General features: G+C 43.7%; 2 protein-coding genes across 2 annotated transcripts in view; both read right to left on the reverse strand.

The window, feature by feature from the left end:
* The window catches only part of LOC120999334 (zinc finger protein 436-like), a 580,871-nt gene that overhangs the window by 175,583 nt on the left and 386,437 nt on the right, over positions 1-18,851 (reverse strand). The gene's annotated exons all lie outside the window — the stretch shown is intronic.
* On the reverse strand, positions 25-12,976 carry LOC120999544 (zinc finger protein 3-like). Its single transcript, XM_040430512.1, has 8 exons — positions 12,745-12,976; positions 11,805-12,710; positions 11,496-11,675; positions 11,299-11,413; positions 11,118-11,215; positions 10,715-10,799; positions 984-1,845; positions 25-318 (listed from the first exon to the last, which is right to left on the reverse strand). The coding sequence occupies exons 2-7, from the start codon at positions 11,859-11,861 to the stop codon at positions 1,103-1,105; spliced, it is 1,278 nt and encodes a 425-aa protein (XP_040286446.1). The 5' UTR covers positions 11,862-12,710; positions 12,745-12,976; the 3' UTR covers positions 25-318; positions 984-1,102.

An 18,851-nucleotide genomic window follows, 5' to 3' on the forward strand; every position in this document is an offset into this window, starting at 1 on the left:
TTTGCGATATGACATCTAGGGAACATGGGCTACAGTGTGAGGTATCACTTTTATAAAGTAAAAACTGGTGAAAGGTCCTCTTTAATTAGATGTATATGCACATTTGGTGGGCGGATTATTCATGTACCTAAGGGTATTTAAACGAAACATATATGATCACTTCTGGCTTGATAAAGACTAGGTTATAGTCAAAACTTTGCAATTTTCTATGTACTTTATTTTAATAAATTACAAGACTTGCAGTTTTTCTTTATTTTTATGGATATAACATTTCCTGCATTGTGGAATTAGTGCTGACATCATGGACACCAAAGTGGCTTTGTATCACGGTCGGCGTGACTATCACATACGTGACACAGAGGGAGGGAACGAGGAAGGCCCTGCCCAAGTGAGAGGGAAGGTGGTGACCCCTGACTCACCTTGCGGCTGGCACCTGGCTGCCCTGACGTCCCTAGATGGGTTCCTCACCCGTACGCCGATCACGTGCCTAAAGCCCTGGCTTTCCCTAAGCTGAGCCCTAGATAGTGAACAGGGCGGTGGGAACACTAGTCCGCACCACTAGCTCTAAAGGAAAACACCAAGGGGAGGACAGACAATACAGATTCAACATATAACCCCAGGTGGGCGACAACAGGAGACAACAAGAAGCCCAACAGGGATCCGGAGGGTAGCACTCTGGAACGACAACCAGGATTCACAACTCCATTGGGTCAGTATAGATGTCCAGGCAGGAAGCTCTATAACTGGCAACTAGAGAAGTGTGAGGGGAGAATATAAGGAGGTTGGGAGTGGCAGACAAGAAACAGCTGAGGAGGAGAAGCTACGGATCCCTGAGTGAGACAAAAAGGATAGCAAGGCAAACACAGAACACAATCACTAAGAAACAACGTGATCTTTAGATATAGAGCGCGCAGCCACCCGCTGCGACTTCCTGACCCCGGGTATAACGGAGTCAGACGTGGCTCTTGATACCCTCGTGACACTTTGCTCCTGTGTGAATTATCTGATGTGTGATAAGACTTGATACAATTTTCTTACATTTTCCATGTTCTAACAAAAAAAGATCTGCTTCATAGCGAACACATTTACCACATTCTGAACATTAAAATGACTTATTCACTGTGTGGATTCTCTGATGTTTAACAAGAAGTGCTTTCCGTGTGAAAGAGTTTCCACATTCTGAACATGAATACGGCCTCTCCCCTGTGTGAATTCTCTGATGTGAAACAAGAGATGATTTCTGGTTAAAACATTTCCCACATTCTAAACAAGTATATGGCTTCTCCCCTGTGTGAATTATCTTATGTCTACCAAGATGTGACTTATCACTAAAACGTTTTCCACATTCTGAACACGAATAAGGCTTCTCTCCTGTGTGCATTCTCTCATGTATAACAAGTTGTGATTTATGGCTAAAACATTTTTCACATTCTGAGCATGAATATGGCTTCTCCCCTGTGTGAATTTTATGATGTTTAACAAGATGTGATTTATGGTTAAAACACTTTCCACATTCTGAACATGGATAGGTCTTGCCCCCTATGCAAATTTTCTCATATATAACAAGATGTGATTCATGGCTAAAATGTTTTCCACATTCTGAGCATAAAAAATCCTTCTCCCCTGTGTCAGTTCTTTGATGTTGAACACATTGCTTAACAGTCTGTGAAAAATCAGAAGATCGGAACCCATCCAAAGGATCAGATAATAGATCTTTGCTTTTAAAGTCCAAGGGTATATCTGAGATAATGGCATGCTCTTCATGTGTATCTTCTGTGAAACCCCAATCATCTGCTTTAAAATCTGAAGATATCAGATGTTCCACTGAGCTCCTGGTACAGTCATCTGCCATTAATAAAACTACTTTTATTATTTTAATATAAATAAATATAACTTTAAGATTATATTTATGTTTTATAAAATTTCTATATTTAAAATTCTATACAAATTACAAGTCATGGAGCAAAATTCAATTATCAACTGACTATGGGAAAACAGAACACAATCTGACAGTAGATGATGATGTTAGGTCACCATGCTGTTCACTTGTATTTTCCACTCTTGTGTTGAAGCCAGCATCTTCATAGGTTCACATTTAAGTGTCTCCATCTTTTCTAGTGAAATGCTTAGTGAAGAATTATGAAGGTATCTATGAGTCAGTGCCATTAGGTGGTGTCCGTCTCACACCGACGGCTACAGAACAAGGAAGAGGAGAGGAGTAGTATGGCCAAAGAAGTCACAGCTTTGGAACGAGTATAACCAGTGTTGAACTGGGGTACACTGGGCTGCCAGAGAAACGGATACTGAAAGCCCACCTTCTATCTACCTTACAGATGTAGTAAATATATTATTTCTCATATACCACATACATATAAATAATACTGGCATGTACTGAACATATAATGCAGCATACGGGTAGGTTACCCGACACTGCTAGATTGTATGTGTATTTCCCTTTAAGCCAGTTAGGCCTGTTGCAGGCAATCCTTGTTCCAGTCAGCAGAGGGAGCTCCCAGTTCAGTATAAATAGGCTAGGGCCTAGCCTAGGAAGGGAGTTCAGAAGTTTCTAGAGTCAGTGCTGAGAGAGACAGAGGCAAGTCCAGAAAAGCAAGAGGTACTAAAGACAACAGAGGAGGTACTTGATAATTATAAAACCAAGGATATACGCCAGAGCTAGGGCATCGGGCCTTGGAGAAGAGTTTCTATGTTCCAGGATCAGTCAGGAATAGAGTGCAAGCCGCCTGTACTACAAATCCTGTGTTTAACACTCTGAAGTCACCTTGCTATATATTGCCTGCATCAAATGTACTGAAACCAACTGTCTTCAAAGGAACTGCGCTTCCATCTATGTCCATGTATGATGACTACTAAAGTTTGAGTTCTGTTTTAACATCACGTGGTTCCTCAGTTATTCCTGCTATCAGCAAACGGCGTGCCACCGTTTAATTGGCCCTGGCGTCACGAACATTTCTTATCATCACCTGCCCTTGCAGAGAGTCAGCTGTCTCAGGTTAGTGGTCATGATTGCACTACAACACCCAGGAACACTATTAACCTCAACTTGAGTACGCTGCACCTCTCTTTTGGCGTCACGAACAGGATACGCACGCTTTCTAGTGCAAGAAGCGTGAACTTTGTGCCTTATACAGTTTGCCCTGTGACCAAAGTGACAAATTGCCTGTTTTATTAAAGTGGACCGAAAAACATACTAAAAGTGTCCCTAAAACCTCCAAAAAGCGCTGTGCAGTGTTGCGCTATCAAGAGGAAGGAAATCGCCACATCGGAGTGTGGTTTTATGGACTTTTTACAACCCTGCTTGCTGTCAGGGAATGGTGACCAAGATGGCCACCGGCCGCCTGGAGTAAAGTTTCCCGCGCTGCTGAGGACCTTCGTGGGCGGATCCCTTCAAAGACACAGAAAATCCCGCCCCTCGTCATCATCGCACCGCCGCGGCCCGGTTTCTTCTACGTCACCGCGTACTCAGGACGTCCGGAATCTCTCGAGACTTGGCCTGCGCAAGCCCGGCGATACCGGTAAGAACTTGTAACCGGAGGGAAGGGGATTGTTCCGGCCCCTTTAGTCACCAGCGGCCACATCTCAATAGACTAACATGTCGGCCCCGGGAGAGCTTGCGGCTCCTAATCATTCTATAGCTCCCAGCATGATGCCCTTTACCATGCCTTACTATTTCGGGGCCCCATGGTTTCCCCACTATAAAGGAGAGACCCATACCCTAAGAGACTTTAAAGAAAAGTTGCTGGCATTATTCAAACTGTACCCCATAAATGCCGATCAGCAAATGGAAATCCTGCTAGCGCAGCTGGAGGGAGCTGCCCGCAGGGAGGTATTATCCTGGCCTGCTACCGAGCGGAGTACTCTAGAACAGATATTCACCCGCCTCAGGGCCACTTTTGAAACTAGGACTGCCTCAGAGATAAAGATGCACTTCTTTGGCAAGAAACAGAAGTCCGGTGAGTCCCTCCGTGACTATGCCCTATCACTTCAGGAGGCTTTAGGGGCTGTAATTCAGATAGATCCCAAAGAGGCTGATAATCAGGACCAGACCTTGAGGGAACATTTTATCAACGGGGTGTCTAGTGAGCAAATAAGGACCCAACTAAAGATGCTGTCCGCCCAGCACCCTAACAGTACCTTTCTGGACTTTAAAGAACTGGCTATAAAAATTCTGGGGTCAGCAGTATCTCCGGAGTTGAGCACCCTACCTGAATCACCAGCCTGCAGGCCAAAACCGCTTATCACTAACCAAGCTCAGGCCGGTCAAGCTGTTCAAGCTTCAGCTACCGATACTATCGCCATGCTGACAGAGCAAGTAAATCACCTCACTAAAAGTCTAGAGAGAGTGTGCAGAAAAATAGAGGAATGGGAAAAACTCATAATGTCAGAAGAAGAGTTCCTGTCACCTCCTAGGCCGTTCCCACCTCCATACCAAGAGACTCACCCCAGGTATCCTGGGAGGCGTAATAGAGGTCGCAAGAGGCCCGTGTGTACATACTGCAAAAAGCTGGGACACACAGAATCCACGTGCTGGCAGTTAAACGGGCAACCCCTGAGGCTGAGGACCACCCCTCGGGAGGTAGAACACTAGGTCCAAAGGATCCAAATTGGATGCCACGGTATGTAGGATCCCATCCTAAAATCAACATAGAGATCAACGGGGTCTCCTTTGAAGCCTTATTAGACACTGGGTCTCAGGTCACTACTATTCAGCTGCCCGCCTTTGAAAGATTCTGGGACACCAACCAATTGACCCAGCCGCCTGAATCCTGGGTGGAGATTATCGCCAGCAATGGCAAACCAGTAAAGATTCATGGATACTGGGAACCCACCCTGCAGGTGGGAGAAGTAACCTTACCGCAACAGGGGGTGATAGTAGTACAGGCCGGCGACAGAGGAGGACATCCTGTCATTCTAGGCACCAATGTCTTCAAAAACTGTTATTCAGAAATACTTGCCGTATTACACCAGACTTTGCCCACTGCTTCCTCTGCATCCAAGAGGGTGATTCAAAAGACTATTACTGTGTTAAGTGCCCAGCAGAGGTTTGCTAATGGGAAAGGAGAAATTTGTACTGCCAGGATTAGTGATATTAAGCCTGTGACTTTGCCTCCTAATTCTCAAACTCTTCTATGGTGTCGTGCTGTCCTGGGAGTCCAAGGCCGAGATTATCCAGCCCTGGTGGAACCAATCCAGATGGAGGATTACCCTTATGTGAGAGCTGCCAAGTGCCTGGTGAACGTCTCCCAAGGTAAAGTACCTGTCCGTCTGATTAACCTGAGTGATCATCCTGTTGCGCTTACTAAGCATTGCCGTGTTGCCCAGCTTTCTCAGGTGTCCTTCCAAGACATCATTCGTCTTCCAGTGACAGAAAAGCCGCCAGCTGCAGGCAGTGGACGTCCGTCGGAGACCCAGCCACAAGTGCCCTGGTGGGAAGAGCTCCATGTAGGGGACGAGACTACCCCCCAACATCAACAAGAAGGGATCCTACAGCTTGTCAAAGAGCACCACCAGGCCTTCAGTAAACATGCCACTGATTATGGAGAGGTTAGTGCCATACAACACACCATACCTACTGGCTCTCATCCTCCTATCAAGGAGAGATACAGACCCTTACCGCCTAATTCATATCAGACTGTAAAAGAAATGATCCAAGAGATGAAAGACTCTAATGTAATCCGGGACAGCCGTAGCCCGTGGGCTGCACCCCTGGTCCTTGTAAAGAAGAAGGATGGTGGTATCCGTTTCTGTGTGGATTATAGGAAAATTAATCAAATAACCCACAAAGATGCATACCCACTGCCCCGCATTGAGGAGTCACTAACTGCTCTGGGCTCCTCTGCCTATTTCTCCACATTGGACTTGACCAGTGGCTACTGGCAAGTACCCATGGCCCCTGCAGATAGGGAAAAGACTGCTTTCACCACTCCCATGGGCCTATTCGAATTCAATTGTATGCCGTTCGGGTTATGTAATGCCCCAGGAACTTTCCAGAGACTAATGGAGCGGTGTTTGGGTCACAAAAACTTCGAAACAGTGCTGCTGTATCTAGATGACGTCATTGTGTACTCAAAAACATATGAAGACCATCTGAAACATTTGGCAGAAGTATTTGAAATCCTTATCAAATATGGCTTGAAGGTAAAGCCATCCAAGTGTCACTTGCTCAAACCTGCAGTAAAATACCTGGGGCATGTGGTAAGCGGAGAGGGCGTGCAACCTGACCCTGATAAGTTAGCGGCTGTCTGTAATTGGCCGGTCCCCACTACCGTCAAAGAGGTGAGGGGTTTCCTTGGTTTTGCCGGCTACTATAGACGTTTTATTCCCCATTTTGCTCAAATAGCTGAGCCTATCCAGGAGCTCTTGAGGGGGCAACCCAAGAAAAGTCCTAGAACTCCTGTGCCCATTGAGTGGAATGAGGAAAGAGAGATAGCGTTCCAATTGCTAAAAAAGAAACTGACCGAGCCCCCTGTGTTAGGTTATCCAGATTATAGCAAGCCTTTCCATCTTTATACCGATGCTAGCAAGCGAGGCCTGGGAGCTGTGTTAGCCCAAATCTAAGAGGGAAAAGAGAGAGTGATAGCATATGCAAGCCGCTCCCTGAAAGGAGCTGAGAAAAATGACCAGAATTATAGTTCCTTCAAACTAGAGTTCCTGGCATTAGTGTGGGCAGTGACGGAAAAATTCAAAGATTATCTAGCCGCCACCCCGTTCATTGCATTCACTGACAATAACCCTCTGGCACATCTAAATACAGCTAAATTAGGGGCCTTGGAGCAGAGATGGGCCTCTCGCCTCGCCAACTATGATTTCTCTGTAAAATATCGTGCTGGACGTGCTAATGATAATGCTGATTTTTTATCCAGGCTTCCCACAGAGACAGCTTCTGATGATGTGCGAGATGCTTGGGAAGATGTAGAGATGCCGGCCTTCTATAACAAATTTGCTCAACAGGATCAGGCTCGAGCTACCAATGACAGAGCTGCAGTTCCTTCACCCTCCAGTAGGCCTGATCCTAAAGAAGAAAGGTAGGTGAAACTACAGTCTGAAAGTAGAGTGCTGGGTGAGTTGTTGGACTTCATTACTAGTGGCAGAGCCCCTGAGAGGATTCAGCGTAAGAGTGCAGATCCTGAGCTCATCAAACTGTGGAGACAGCGCCATCAACTCTTCATACAAAAGGGCCTATTGCTACGGAGAAGCCTAGACCCAGTGTCCAACGAAAGAGTACACCAGATTCTCATACCCCGACGAGATGCAGGTATGGTGTTGGAGATGTACCACAATCAATCCGGTCACTTTGGGGTCCAAAAGACTGAGGCTAATATCCACCAGCGGTTTTACTGGGTGGGCATGAGAGAAGACATTGAGAAGTGGTGTCGGGAGTGTGTAGCCTGTGCCTTAAAACGAAGTGAGCACCATGATCAGAGGGCACCACTGAGACCCATTGTAAGTACTCGTCCTCTTGAACTTGTCGCCATCGACCATGTGAAACTGGAGCCTAGTCGCTCAGGGTATACTTATGCCATGACTATTATTGACCATTTCACTAAGCCGAACTGTTCTGGAAGCACTTCCTCCTGCCCTACGGATGTCCAGAAAAGATCCTCACCGATCAAGGACCTGCTTTTGAGTCCCATCTGTTCCATGAACTGTGCCGCTTACACAACTGTAGGAAGATCCGGACAACGGCCTACCATCCTCAAGGTAATGGATTATGTGAAAAAATGAATCAGACCTTGATAGAGATGCTGAGGGCTGTGCCTCCTGACACCAGAGGAGATTGGCCTAATCTGTTGCCACAGCTCATGTTCACGTACAATCATACCATACATTGTTCCACCGGGTATACCCCCTTTTATTTGATGTTTGGGCGCCAAGGGACATTGCCTGCTGATCATTCATTGGACATACACGTACCTGATTGCATTAACCCATTACCTAACACCGACTGGGTTGCTGAGCATCAAAGGAGATTGAATACAGCCAAAGCCATTGTTCAGGAACGTATGGACTATGCTAGGGACCGACAGCAGAGAGACTATGATCAAGCAGCCCATGCAGAACCCTTGACAATAGGGGCTGTGGTATGGTTAAAAAATAACCGCCGTACTAGTAAACTGGACAGTAAATGGGAGCGAAGTCCCTATGTTGTCACTGCAATCCCAAATGTTGGAACTCACACTTATGAGATCACCCGGGAAGGCAGGGGATCCCAAATTGTACACCGAAACCGGTTAAAGCTCTGCCTGACCCCAGAACCTAGTGCAGAGAGTTCTAGATCTGAATCCCCTGTGTCAGAGTCATCAATACCGCCCGAGGATCCTATGCAGGCTGTCAGTAATCTAAGGTATGACGCTGATCCCATGCATTGGCTTCTGACACCGTGGCTGAACTTGTTGGTGCCCGCTCCGGCACCTACTGTATCTTCACCTCCAGAAGAGCCGGTTCAAGATGCCCCGGATCCAGTTTCCCCGCTAGTGGATCTAGTTGTTCCTGACCAAGGTCTCACTGATGGAGACCCTCCTGTTGCTCCTCTCTCTTCTACCTCGTTGCTAAGGGAAGAGGAGACCCCTGTATTGAGAAGGTCCACCCGGATGACCAGGGGACGTCCGCCAGTCCGTTTAGGATACTTTGACTATGCTGGTGGTGTCTCCTCCCGAGCAGTTGCTACTGGTAATACTTTACTTGACATTTGTGCGCAAGAATGGACTCCTCCACGTGAGCCCTTGCCTGTGATACACCCACAGGATACTCCTGGGTAGTTCCGTTATTATACTGCCACCAAAGAAGAATGGACTAACCTGGTTCACCCTAAGTCCGCTGTGCCAGGTCAGCGGCCGTGTCTAAGAAGTAAGAAGACGCCCCTTTCCCTTGTGTCATTTGTTCATGGAGTTACAAATGTTAAATAATTATTTATCCTATTTATGATGTGATGCTTAAGTTATGTACCATGTTATGCCGGTTCAGGAAGGTGTGTGTGAGTACGAGGCCTTACTCACGTTAAAGTCTGGGGGTGTGCAGCATACGGGTAGGTTACCCGACACTGCTAGATTGTATGTGTATTTCCCTTTAAGCCAGTTAGGCCTGTTGCAGGCAATCCTTGTTCCAGTCAGCAGAGGGAGCTCCCAGTTGAGTATAAATAGGCTAGGGCCTAGCCTAGGAAGGGAGTTCAGAAGTTTCTAGAGTCAGTGCTGAGAGAGACAGAGGCAAGTCCAGAAAAGCAAGAGGTACTAAAGACAACAGAGGAGGTACTTGATAATTATAAAACCAAGGATATACGCCAGAGCTAGGGCATCGGGCCTTGGAGAAGAGTTTCTATGTTCCAGGATCAGTCAGGAATAGAGTGCAAGCCGCCTGTACTACAAATCCTGTGTTTAACACTCTGAAGTCACCTTGCTATATATTGCCTGCATCAAATGTACTGAAACCAACTGTCTTCAAAGGAACTGCGCTTCCATCTATGTCCATGTATGATGACTACTAAAGTTTGAGTTCTGTTTTAACATCACGTGGTTCCTCAGTTATTCCTGCTATCAGCAAACGGCGTGCCACCGTTTAATTGGCACTGGCGTCACGAACATTTCTTATCATCACCTGCCCTTGCAGAGAGTCAGCCGTCTCAGGTTAGTGGTCATGATTGCACTACAACAGCCAGGAACACTATTAACCTCAACTTGAGTACGCTGCAATAATGCTCTGTTCATACCACATTTGTGGGCTCTATTTATCATATACGTCCAGGATGTATACATTGAACAGAGGTCTCTGACAGATACCCATACAGCGAAATGTAAGTGTTTTTTTTTTTTTACTGGATATAGTTGTATGGAATACTGATGTATAGAAGCCAGATGGAGACCAAACGCACGCTATACTGTCTGGCTAATACTAACCCTATGGACACATTTACCATTTATGTTGGCGGTTTTCCAGATGCACCCGCTAAACATAAATCACACCCATGATATAAACCAAACCTATATAATAAAATATGTTGATCAGAACACATAAATTACACACATGTAAATACATACACATTTACAATTTATACTGTATAATCTACTTGTAGTTTTAACTGAAAAAAAGGAAAAACTGGATTTGTGTAAATCACACCAACACTGAACTGTGGAGCAGAGGAAACATACTGTGTAGGGATGAATCAAGCTTCTCTATCTGGCGGTCTAATGGAGGAGTATGGATTTGGTGAATGTCAGGACTATGTTGCCGGTCTGATTGCATTGTGCCAAGTGTAAATTTTGGTTGAGGAGTGATAATGCTATGGGGTTGTATTCAGAAGTCGGCCTAGATCGTTTAGTTCCAGTGAAGGGAAATCTGAATGCTTCAGCATACCAATTTTTTTTGACAAAAACTAACATTTCATTAAAAGATTGGTAAACCTGGTAAAACCAGTCAATTGAAGCTGGTGGATTAACAAAAATAGAGTTAATTTTTGTGTGCAAAACAACATACTCCATAGTCCTACTTCATAAAAGTTTTCATACAAACCAACTGTTAGAGGGGAATAATTTTTTGAACTACTGGATGCAGTCTATAGGTGGCTGCAATACTGAATAAACTTTTCAAAAGTATGTGCCCCCCAAACTGCCACCACTACCTGACTATACAATGAGTCATCAGTAGCCAGTGAAGGAGCAGAATCTGTGAGTCTTCTCTGCTTTATGTAGTGGTTACTACTCACCTGGGTGGTTATCTGTGGGAATGTCCTCTATGATCTGCTCATCACTCCTCACATATGTATTTTCAGCCTTAATATTGTTCAAAAGCTGTAAAACAAATATAGTAAAGGTCATCAGACAGTTGTAGAGAAGTTGTGCGGCATGTTTTAGAAGACCAGATCATTATTTGTCGTGACAACCAGTGGTTAAATGACAGCAGGAATAATCTCAGTAAAATATCTGAAGGTCTCTTGCATAAATCCAACCTGTTGGCTCCTTATTCTGACCAGCAGCCTCCATAGAAAGAAAAATGTGAGAAGATCAAGATGACAAAGTAATGTCTATGGTCAGATATAATCCTGCCATCACTTTTCTCATTGTACAAGGATCATAAGGAACCTTCCACGAGATCTTATCTCCATCTACCTGATCATACTGTGGAACATTGTGATGTTCTTCTGAATTATCCTGTGGAAGCAGTTGACTAGGACATCTCACCAGTGTTGCGCTTTTACTGGACCTAACTGTAGGAAACATGTACAGTGGCTGAATTCATTCCTTACAGACAAATAATGAGAGGACGTGTATATTTAGTCATGTCTATTACCTGGTGGCTGGTGATCCTCCATAATGACATGCTTGTGCATATCTTTCTGTCCTTCTAAATACTCCCATTCCTCCATGGAGAAATAGACGGCGACATCCTGACACCTTATAGGAACCTGACAACACAATGATACAGTCATCACCCAGATCCCCTCATAGTGTTACTGTATAATGTCCCGGCATTCCCAGCGATGTCACCTCTCCAGTCAGCAGCTCAATGATCTTGTTGGTGAGCTCTAGGATCCTCTCTCTATAGACTTTCTCATGTATCGGGATGTGAGGTGTCGGCCCAGAGACTGTACTCTGGGTTCTTCCCCATCCTTCAAACACAGGGTCTTGACAATGTTCACTAGAGGTCTTCTTCACTACTGTGTATTCCTAGTTATGGAAAGACACAGTAATAAATATCACTCCATACATCTCCAGAGTCCCTCACCCCTCCAGTCATGTCCATCTGTTAATAACATAGAGAGGATGATGTAATGTGACATCATCAGAATCTCTCACCTCTCCAGTAAGCCAGAAGAGGATCTCTAGGGTAAGATTTATTATACTCTCTGCCATCTTGTCCCTGTCTTGATGGGTCAATCAGGAGAATGATCTTATATAGGAGATATCTACTCAACGGATCTTATGTTGCAGGAACCTGAATGGAAAAAGATGAAAAATAATAATAAATCCCATGTCAAATGCCATTACTGAAGATATTCAACACCCACACGTTATTATCTCATCAAGTTTCTCTATATTTCAGGTCAAAGCATGTTGCACCTTCATATTACCACTATAGACAATTATAGGTCACAGCGGTAATCCCTGTATAAAGCTGGAATCTGGTGGATCACTTCATAGATCTAGAACTCAGACTGCCCTAGTGCTATAAGTTGGGGTCTCAAGATTTAAACTAAAATACAGTTTGACTATGACAAAATACACTCCTCAACATTGTTATTGCAACACGAAGATGGAAAAGTCATGGAATTATGGAAATCACAGGATTGGTAGGCGTGTTAATGATATGCAAATGATAAAAAATGGAAACACAATATTCGTAACACCTTGATTTATTGTAGTAGCTCCTAAATCCATTCTCAAAAAATCAAATCGCAGGAAACACAAGAAAAAAAGTGGTGATACTCCAAGGGTTCATTTCAGTTCCACAGACATGGACACTTCAGACAATGCCTCTGAAGTAGTCAGGAGAATGGATCAAGCATCGACTTTGAAAACACCTCAATATATTCCAAAGGCAAAAAACAACGCAGGGGGACGAAGCATAAAAGAGGGTCATCGATATCCGCGAAAACACAAGAGGAATTAATTTACATACAAGTGCATAATTTATCTGCAAAAATTCTCTATGATAAACTGGGGATCCTATCCAGGGGTCTCACTTTCTTATCTTAACGGATCCTCACAAAACGCGAGTGTGAAAATAGCCTTAGACGTAAATATTTTGCCAGGAATATCACCGTCAGGAAGCACTTTCTGAGGGATAACAATCCTCCTGAGATGTTGGAGGCTGGGGCGCTTCCAGCAGGAGTTTATTGCCTTTATCTTTTCAGGAATTGAAAGTCACATATGATTTACAAATGTTACGTAGTGATTTCGGCACTGCCAAAGATACCAATATGTCTACTGCCTTTGTGACAAAAAAATAACTTGTTTTATCCAGTTAACCCCAGGTCACCAGCTCTTTTAGGAGCTGGTAGAGCAGGACTTATTCATATCATATAATATGACCAAGTCCCAAACTAATAAAAAAAATCTCTAATCTTTCTAGAAAGGAAAGCGATGCCCTGACCTTATTCAAAAAAGAATTGGAAAGACTGGTAGCAGAAGGACTACAAAGTGGTGTTATTACTCTTATTAAACAATCAGAATATTTGATTCCTGCATATCCAATCCTTCCAATTTGTCATGCCCTGCCCAAGGTTCATAAAGATTTTTTCCCTCCCCCACTCAGACCTATAGTCTCAGCCATGGATTCACTGAGTGGGGTGACTACAGCCATTGATTGGATCCATGCCTGGTTTTATACGAGACACAAAGCATGTATGACAAGCAATGCACAACCTCCAGTGGGGAAAAGCGTTTCTATGGGTAACTGCCGATGTTACGGCATTATTCACTTCCATACCCCAAGATCAGGCTATATGTGCCCTACAGTGGTTCTTCTCAACAAATAGCGATTATACTCCACTTTTGCGGGATTTTTTATGCACAGCCATACATTATTTGCTGACACTATTTTATGTTTTGCAATTCGTACTATTTACAAATATCCGGTGCGTCTATGGGGGGCAAAGGTATCGCCATCGATTGCAAATATCTTCATGTGTCTGTGGGAACAACAATATCTGTTCTCTGACAATAATCCATTCATTGACCACCTGCAGTGGTACGCTCGCTACATCGATGACCTGTTGTTTGTATGGGTTGGGGATGTAGGGACCGTCCCAGATTTCATAAAGTACATAAATAATAACACAAAAAAAATGTGCATTTTACATATCACCGTGTGACAATTTCTTTCCTTGATTTGAAGCCGACAGCCTCACCTATAGAAAAATCACGGCAGGTAACACTATACTCCATGGTAAATCATGCCATCCCACACATACAAACAAAAGTATACCTGCGGGTGAACTAGTCAGAGCAAAGCGGAACTGCACATGTGAACAGGATTACCAAAAATAATCCACTGACATAGCACAGAGATTAAGGCGACACAGTTATCCTGACTGGAGTGGGAACGGGGCCCAAAGACTGGTTGGTCAGAGAGATAGGACTGAACTACTCAGCGATGTGGAGACACCTAAAGGGAAATCTCAGGATAGAAATAGAGCGGTATTTTCAACCCCATATAGTCCACAATATAACAAAATTTGTCAAATTATAAAAAAAAACATCCGTCAGTCTTCAAACTGGACGCAGGTTTTGCTGAAATAATTGGTATGGGAATCCACTGTGTAGCGAGACGAGCAAAGACACGGGGTAATATTTTATCCCCCAGTTTATTCAGAGATAACAGCACTGGTAAGAGTAAAACTTGGTTACAACATAAAGGTTCATATAAACGTGGTCACAATGTCTGCACCTGCTGCTCAGCTATTCACGTATCAAAAGACAATCAAACATACATGAACAAACAATACATCAATTGTGATTACTTGCAAATCTGATTACTTGCAAAACTTGCTGACTCCAATATGTAGGGCGCACGGACGGCCCTTTAAAAATTAGAATTAGACGGCATTTGTCGGAAGCAATTAAAGAAGATAACAGAAACAAAAACACATTCCACCATACAGTATTTCAGCAGTTTCCCATCATGTCTTACACCATCGTGGAGGGGATGTGAGTCACATTATGGTACAGGGCATTGAAAACGTAAGATTACCTGAGAGGGGAGGAGATCTACAAAGGAAACTTTTTTTAATCGTGAGGCTTTTTGGATGTTCAAGCTTAAATCACGCATCCCCCATGGATTAAACAGAAAACAGGATTTAATTTTACATGATTAAATAATTTCTGTTTGGGGATTGTCATGTATATTGTTGTGACAGTGTACAATGATTTTAAATTTTATGTTTTGTAAATTTTTTGTTCATTTTGCTTTGTTGCTTTAGGGTCCTGTTCACACACAGTCTGATTTCCTATGGTGGTTAAGGAGTTAATTTGGAAGTGGTCTGTATCCTTCAATGTCAAACACACCTATTGGGTGAGTTCCCTCCCACCTTTTCCACTATATAACCCGACTGATGTAGTCATCTAGTGACTCTATGATTAAGGGTGCTATAGACACGCACCCGAAACGTGTCGAAGAGATGTAAGGCCTGGTTTGTACCCACCATTTTGTAACTGATTTTTAATGGAGAAGAAATAAAACTGAATGGATTTTACCAACACCGGTGGCTGGAAATCGTTTACATTTGTTACCTTGATTTATTGAGTAAAGGCGCCAACAACATTATACGCTTTGGCTTGCTGTCAATGAGGTTATTAATGGTTGTCTGAGGAACAACCGTTAAATGCAATTGAGCACTCAAATGATCAAGATCTGTTCCTGGCTCCTTTTGCAATTGCCAACCAAGGATGTCCCAAGTGTGCTCGATGGGAGACAAGTCCAGAGACACTTGTAGGCCATGATAGCAAGTTTAGGACATGCAGGCTGCTCACAGTAGCACGAGTAACATGTGGCCTGGTGTTGTCCTGTGGAAACAGACGCCTCCAGTGGCTGTACCACTGGATGCACAACCAAATTAATGTAATGCTGAGCTGTTAGTCCTGGGAATAGGACCATTATCACATTCCTTGTAGAGGCCTCTTCATGGCATTTTCCAGATCAATCTATGGCTATTGGATGTGAGACAAAAGTGGGACTCATGACTGAAGAGGTAGACCTTCATTTCAGCCCCCATTACCATCTTGGAGTGCACTATGATAGCCGCCACACTGTCTAGACTCCCCCCCCCCCCCCTGGATGAAAGCAGGACCCGCCCACTCCTACCAAGAGGGGAGGAACTGGGTGGTTAACCCTGTGCCTGCCAACCATACCTCTTTATGCTGGGTACATACTGTATATAATGAAAAGAAGTAAAGGGATGGCACTCAGAACATTTGTATTGTATGGTTGAATAAATGATTATATTTATTAAGGGGTGGCTAGATATGCCTGATGTAGTAAAAATGGTGGGATAGTCACAAAATTGTATCAAGATTGCAGAAATACATATATATATATAAAAATAACAGTGCATTATATTATCAGCATATCAATTGTGAAAATCTTAAAAGTCTGTATGAAAAGAAGGATCTGTTAAGAAAATTCAGTCTTTAGATAAAAAAGAGAGGGTTGATATCGTATATGATGGCTGGGTCAACCATGAAATAAATGAATGTCACTTGTCCTGATGAATCATAAATATCATAGAGTATCAATTTGTGAGCAAATCCTATTGAGGAAGGGAGATAGGGAGGAATGTCTTATAAACTTGTGGGGGGAAAATCCAGTCTCAGACTCCGGTATCCGGAAATGAATTACAGTACAGTCTCCTGTTATAAACTGAAAAAAAGCTTCCTATAAGAAGTAATGTAGAATAGGTATCTCCTTATTACTGGGAATCAACCGCATCCAGTATGGTACAGGGAGTTATTGATATGCTAAGTAGTCATCGATTACTGCTGTCAAAGCAGGTACATTACCCTCCTGGTGGCCGTCAATGGATCGGGGAGCGGCTCTTCCCTGCAGGTCGGCGTCCACGTGCGTTGTTCACGTGTGCTGTTCGCGCCCGCTGTAAGATCCGGCCGTTGGTTGCTGTTGCTCATGTCACTTCCGGTGACGTCACATACGTGTGAGGAATCACCCGCTCAATTCAATTTGGCTTGCCACGTGGAGATAGGTGGCGGGAAGAGACGTTACAGCTGCACAGGGGGAAAAATAGGCTCCGGAGCTTCTCTTTGGTTGTCGGATCCTTGTGTTCGGTGCTAGCTAGTTGCAATAGGCTTCCTCAATACCCCATACGCGTTTCGGAGCTTACTGCTCCTTCCCGCCACCTATCTCCACGTGGCAAGCCAAATTGAATTGAGCGGGTGATTCCTCACACGTATGTGACGTCACCGGAAGTGACGTGAGCAACAGCAACCAACGGCCGGATCTTACAGCGGGCGCGAACAGCACACGTGAACAACGCACGTGGACGCCGACCTGCAGGGAAGAGCCGCTCCCCGATCCATTGACGGCCACCAGGAGGGTAATGTACCTGCTTTGACAGCAGTAATCGATGACTACTTAGCATATCAATAACTCCCTGTACCATACTGGATGCGATTGATTCCCAGTAATAAGGAGATACCTATTCTACATTACTTCTTATAGGAAGCTTTTTTTCAGTTTATAACAGGAGACTGTACTGTAATTCATTTCCGGATACCGGTGTCTGAGACTGGATTTTCCCCCCACAAGTTTATAAGACATTCCTCCCTATCTTCCTTCCTCAATAGGATTTGCTCACAAATTGATACTCTATGATATTTATGATTCATCAGGACAAGTGACATTCATTTATTTCATGGTTGACCCAGCCATCATATACGATATCAACCCTCTCTTTTTTTATCTAAAGACTGAATTTTCTTAACAGATCCTTCTTTTCATACAGACTTTTAAGATTTTCACAATTGATATGCTGATAATATAATGCACTGTTATTTTTATATATATATGTATTTCTGCAATCTTGATACAATTTTGTGACTATCCCACCATTTTTACTACATCAGGCATATCTAGCCACCACTTAATAAATATAATCATTTATTCAACCATACAATACAAATGTTCTGAGTGCCATCCCTTTACTTCTTTTCATTTTATCCTTACTACAAGCGTTGGGTACGCTTGTCTGGATTGAGCACCTAATTTCATCTTTTTGGGACATAGAGAGCCGCCCTACTCTTTCATTTTACATACTGTATATAACAATGCAAAACAAAGCATAACATTACGTAGCATAACAACTGCCATCAACATCTAACATGACTTGATACAATTTTTAAAGGTTTCATGTAGCTAAAAAATGTCCAGTCTGGCTTTAATGTCCCTGCCACGTACCATGATTGGAGCCAGGCACTACAAACCTACAAACTTTAGCGACACCTGTTACTTCCTTGATTTGCATAACCTTGCATCTTGTCCTTCTTAATGTTGCGATTTCAATGTTGAGGAACGAATAAAGAAGTCAAGGTACAAACTTCAACAGTCTTTATTCAGTTAAGAAAACAGGGAAGCCGTCAACTCAAAGGCATCTCACCACTCCCGGACAAGAACGACGCTCGCTCTCCTCTCTAGCTGTAAACTACAGAAACACATTTCAAACCAAACATATCTACGAATAAAACCTATTTCAGGCCAAAAAAAGAGACGAGCAGCTCGTTCCTCCATGGCAGAAGTTTCCTCAGAGCCTGAAAGCTGAATACACTTCTCAACTAAATCATTCCATAGATTCCATTCCTACATGAGAATCCACAGACAGCGTTCTTGTCTTCAGTTTCACCACAAGCTGCGCTCTGGCAGTTGTATATACTACATATTGGTGAGAGTTCCTGTCAGGCTGCTCAGCCATGATGACATATCATAGGCGGGATCGTACCATTGCCATCGATTGAAAAGTGGTGCTATGTATAGGGAGGCCCTGCTCTCTCGCCCCCCCTAGGCAGCTCTGCAAGTGGAGCCAACCAGTCCTCCTCACATTCTAAGCCAGGTTGCTGGCAGCCATTTTAAATCATTCTCAGAGAACACCTTTGAGGCGGCCATACACATTAGATTGAAGTTGGTTGATGGTTGAACAGCAGCTGAACAAACATCTGGTGAACGTTCCTTTTACAGACACAATTTACTCCATATATTGTCCGTTAGAATATTAAAGATGGACGACTTCTCATCATTGTTAAACTTTAACCAACAAACGTTCATTTTGGTTAAAATCGTCCTTTTTGATCAATTTTAGACTAATGTGTGTGGCCACCTGTAACGCTAAACCTAATAATACC

This window comes from Bufo bufo, chromosome 4 (assembly GCF_905171765.1).
Source record: "Bufo bufo chromosome 4, aBufBuf1.1, whole genome shotgun sequence".
NCBI lineage: Eukaryota > Metazoa > Chordata > Amphibia > Anura > Bufonidae > Bufo > Bufo bufo.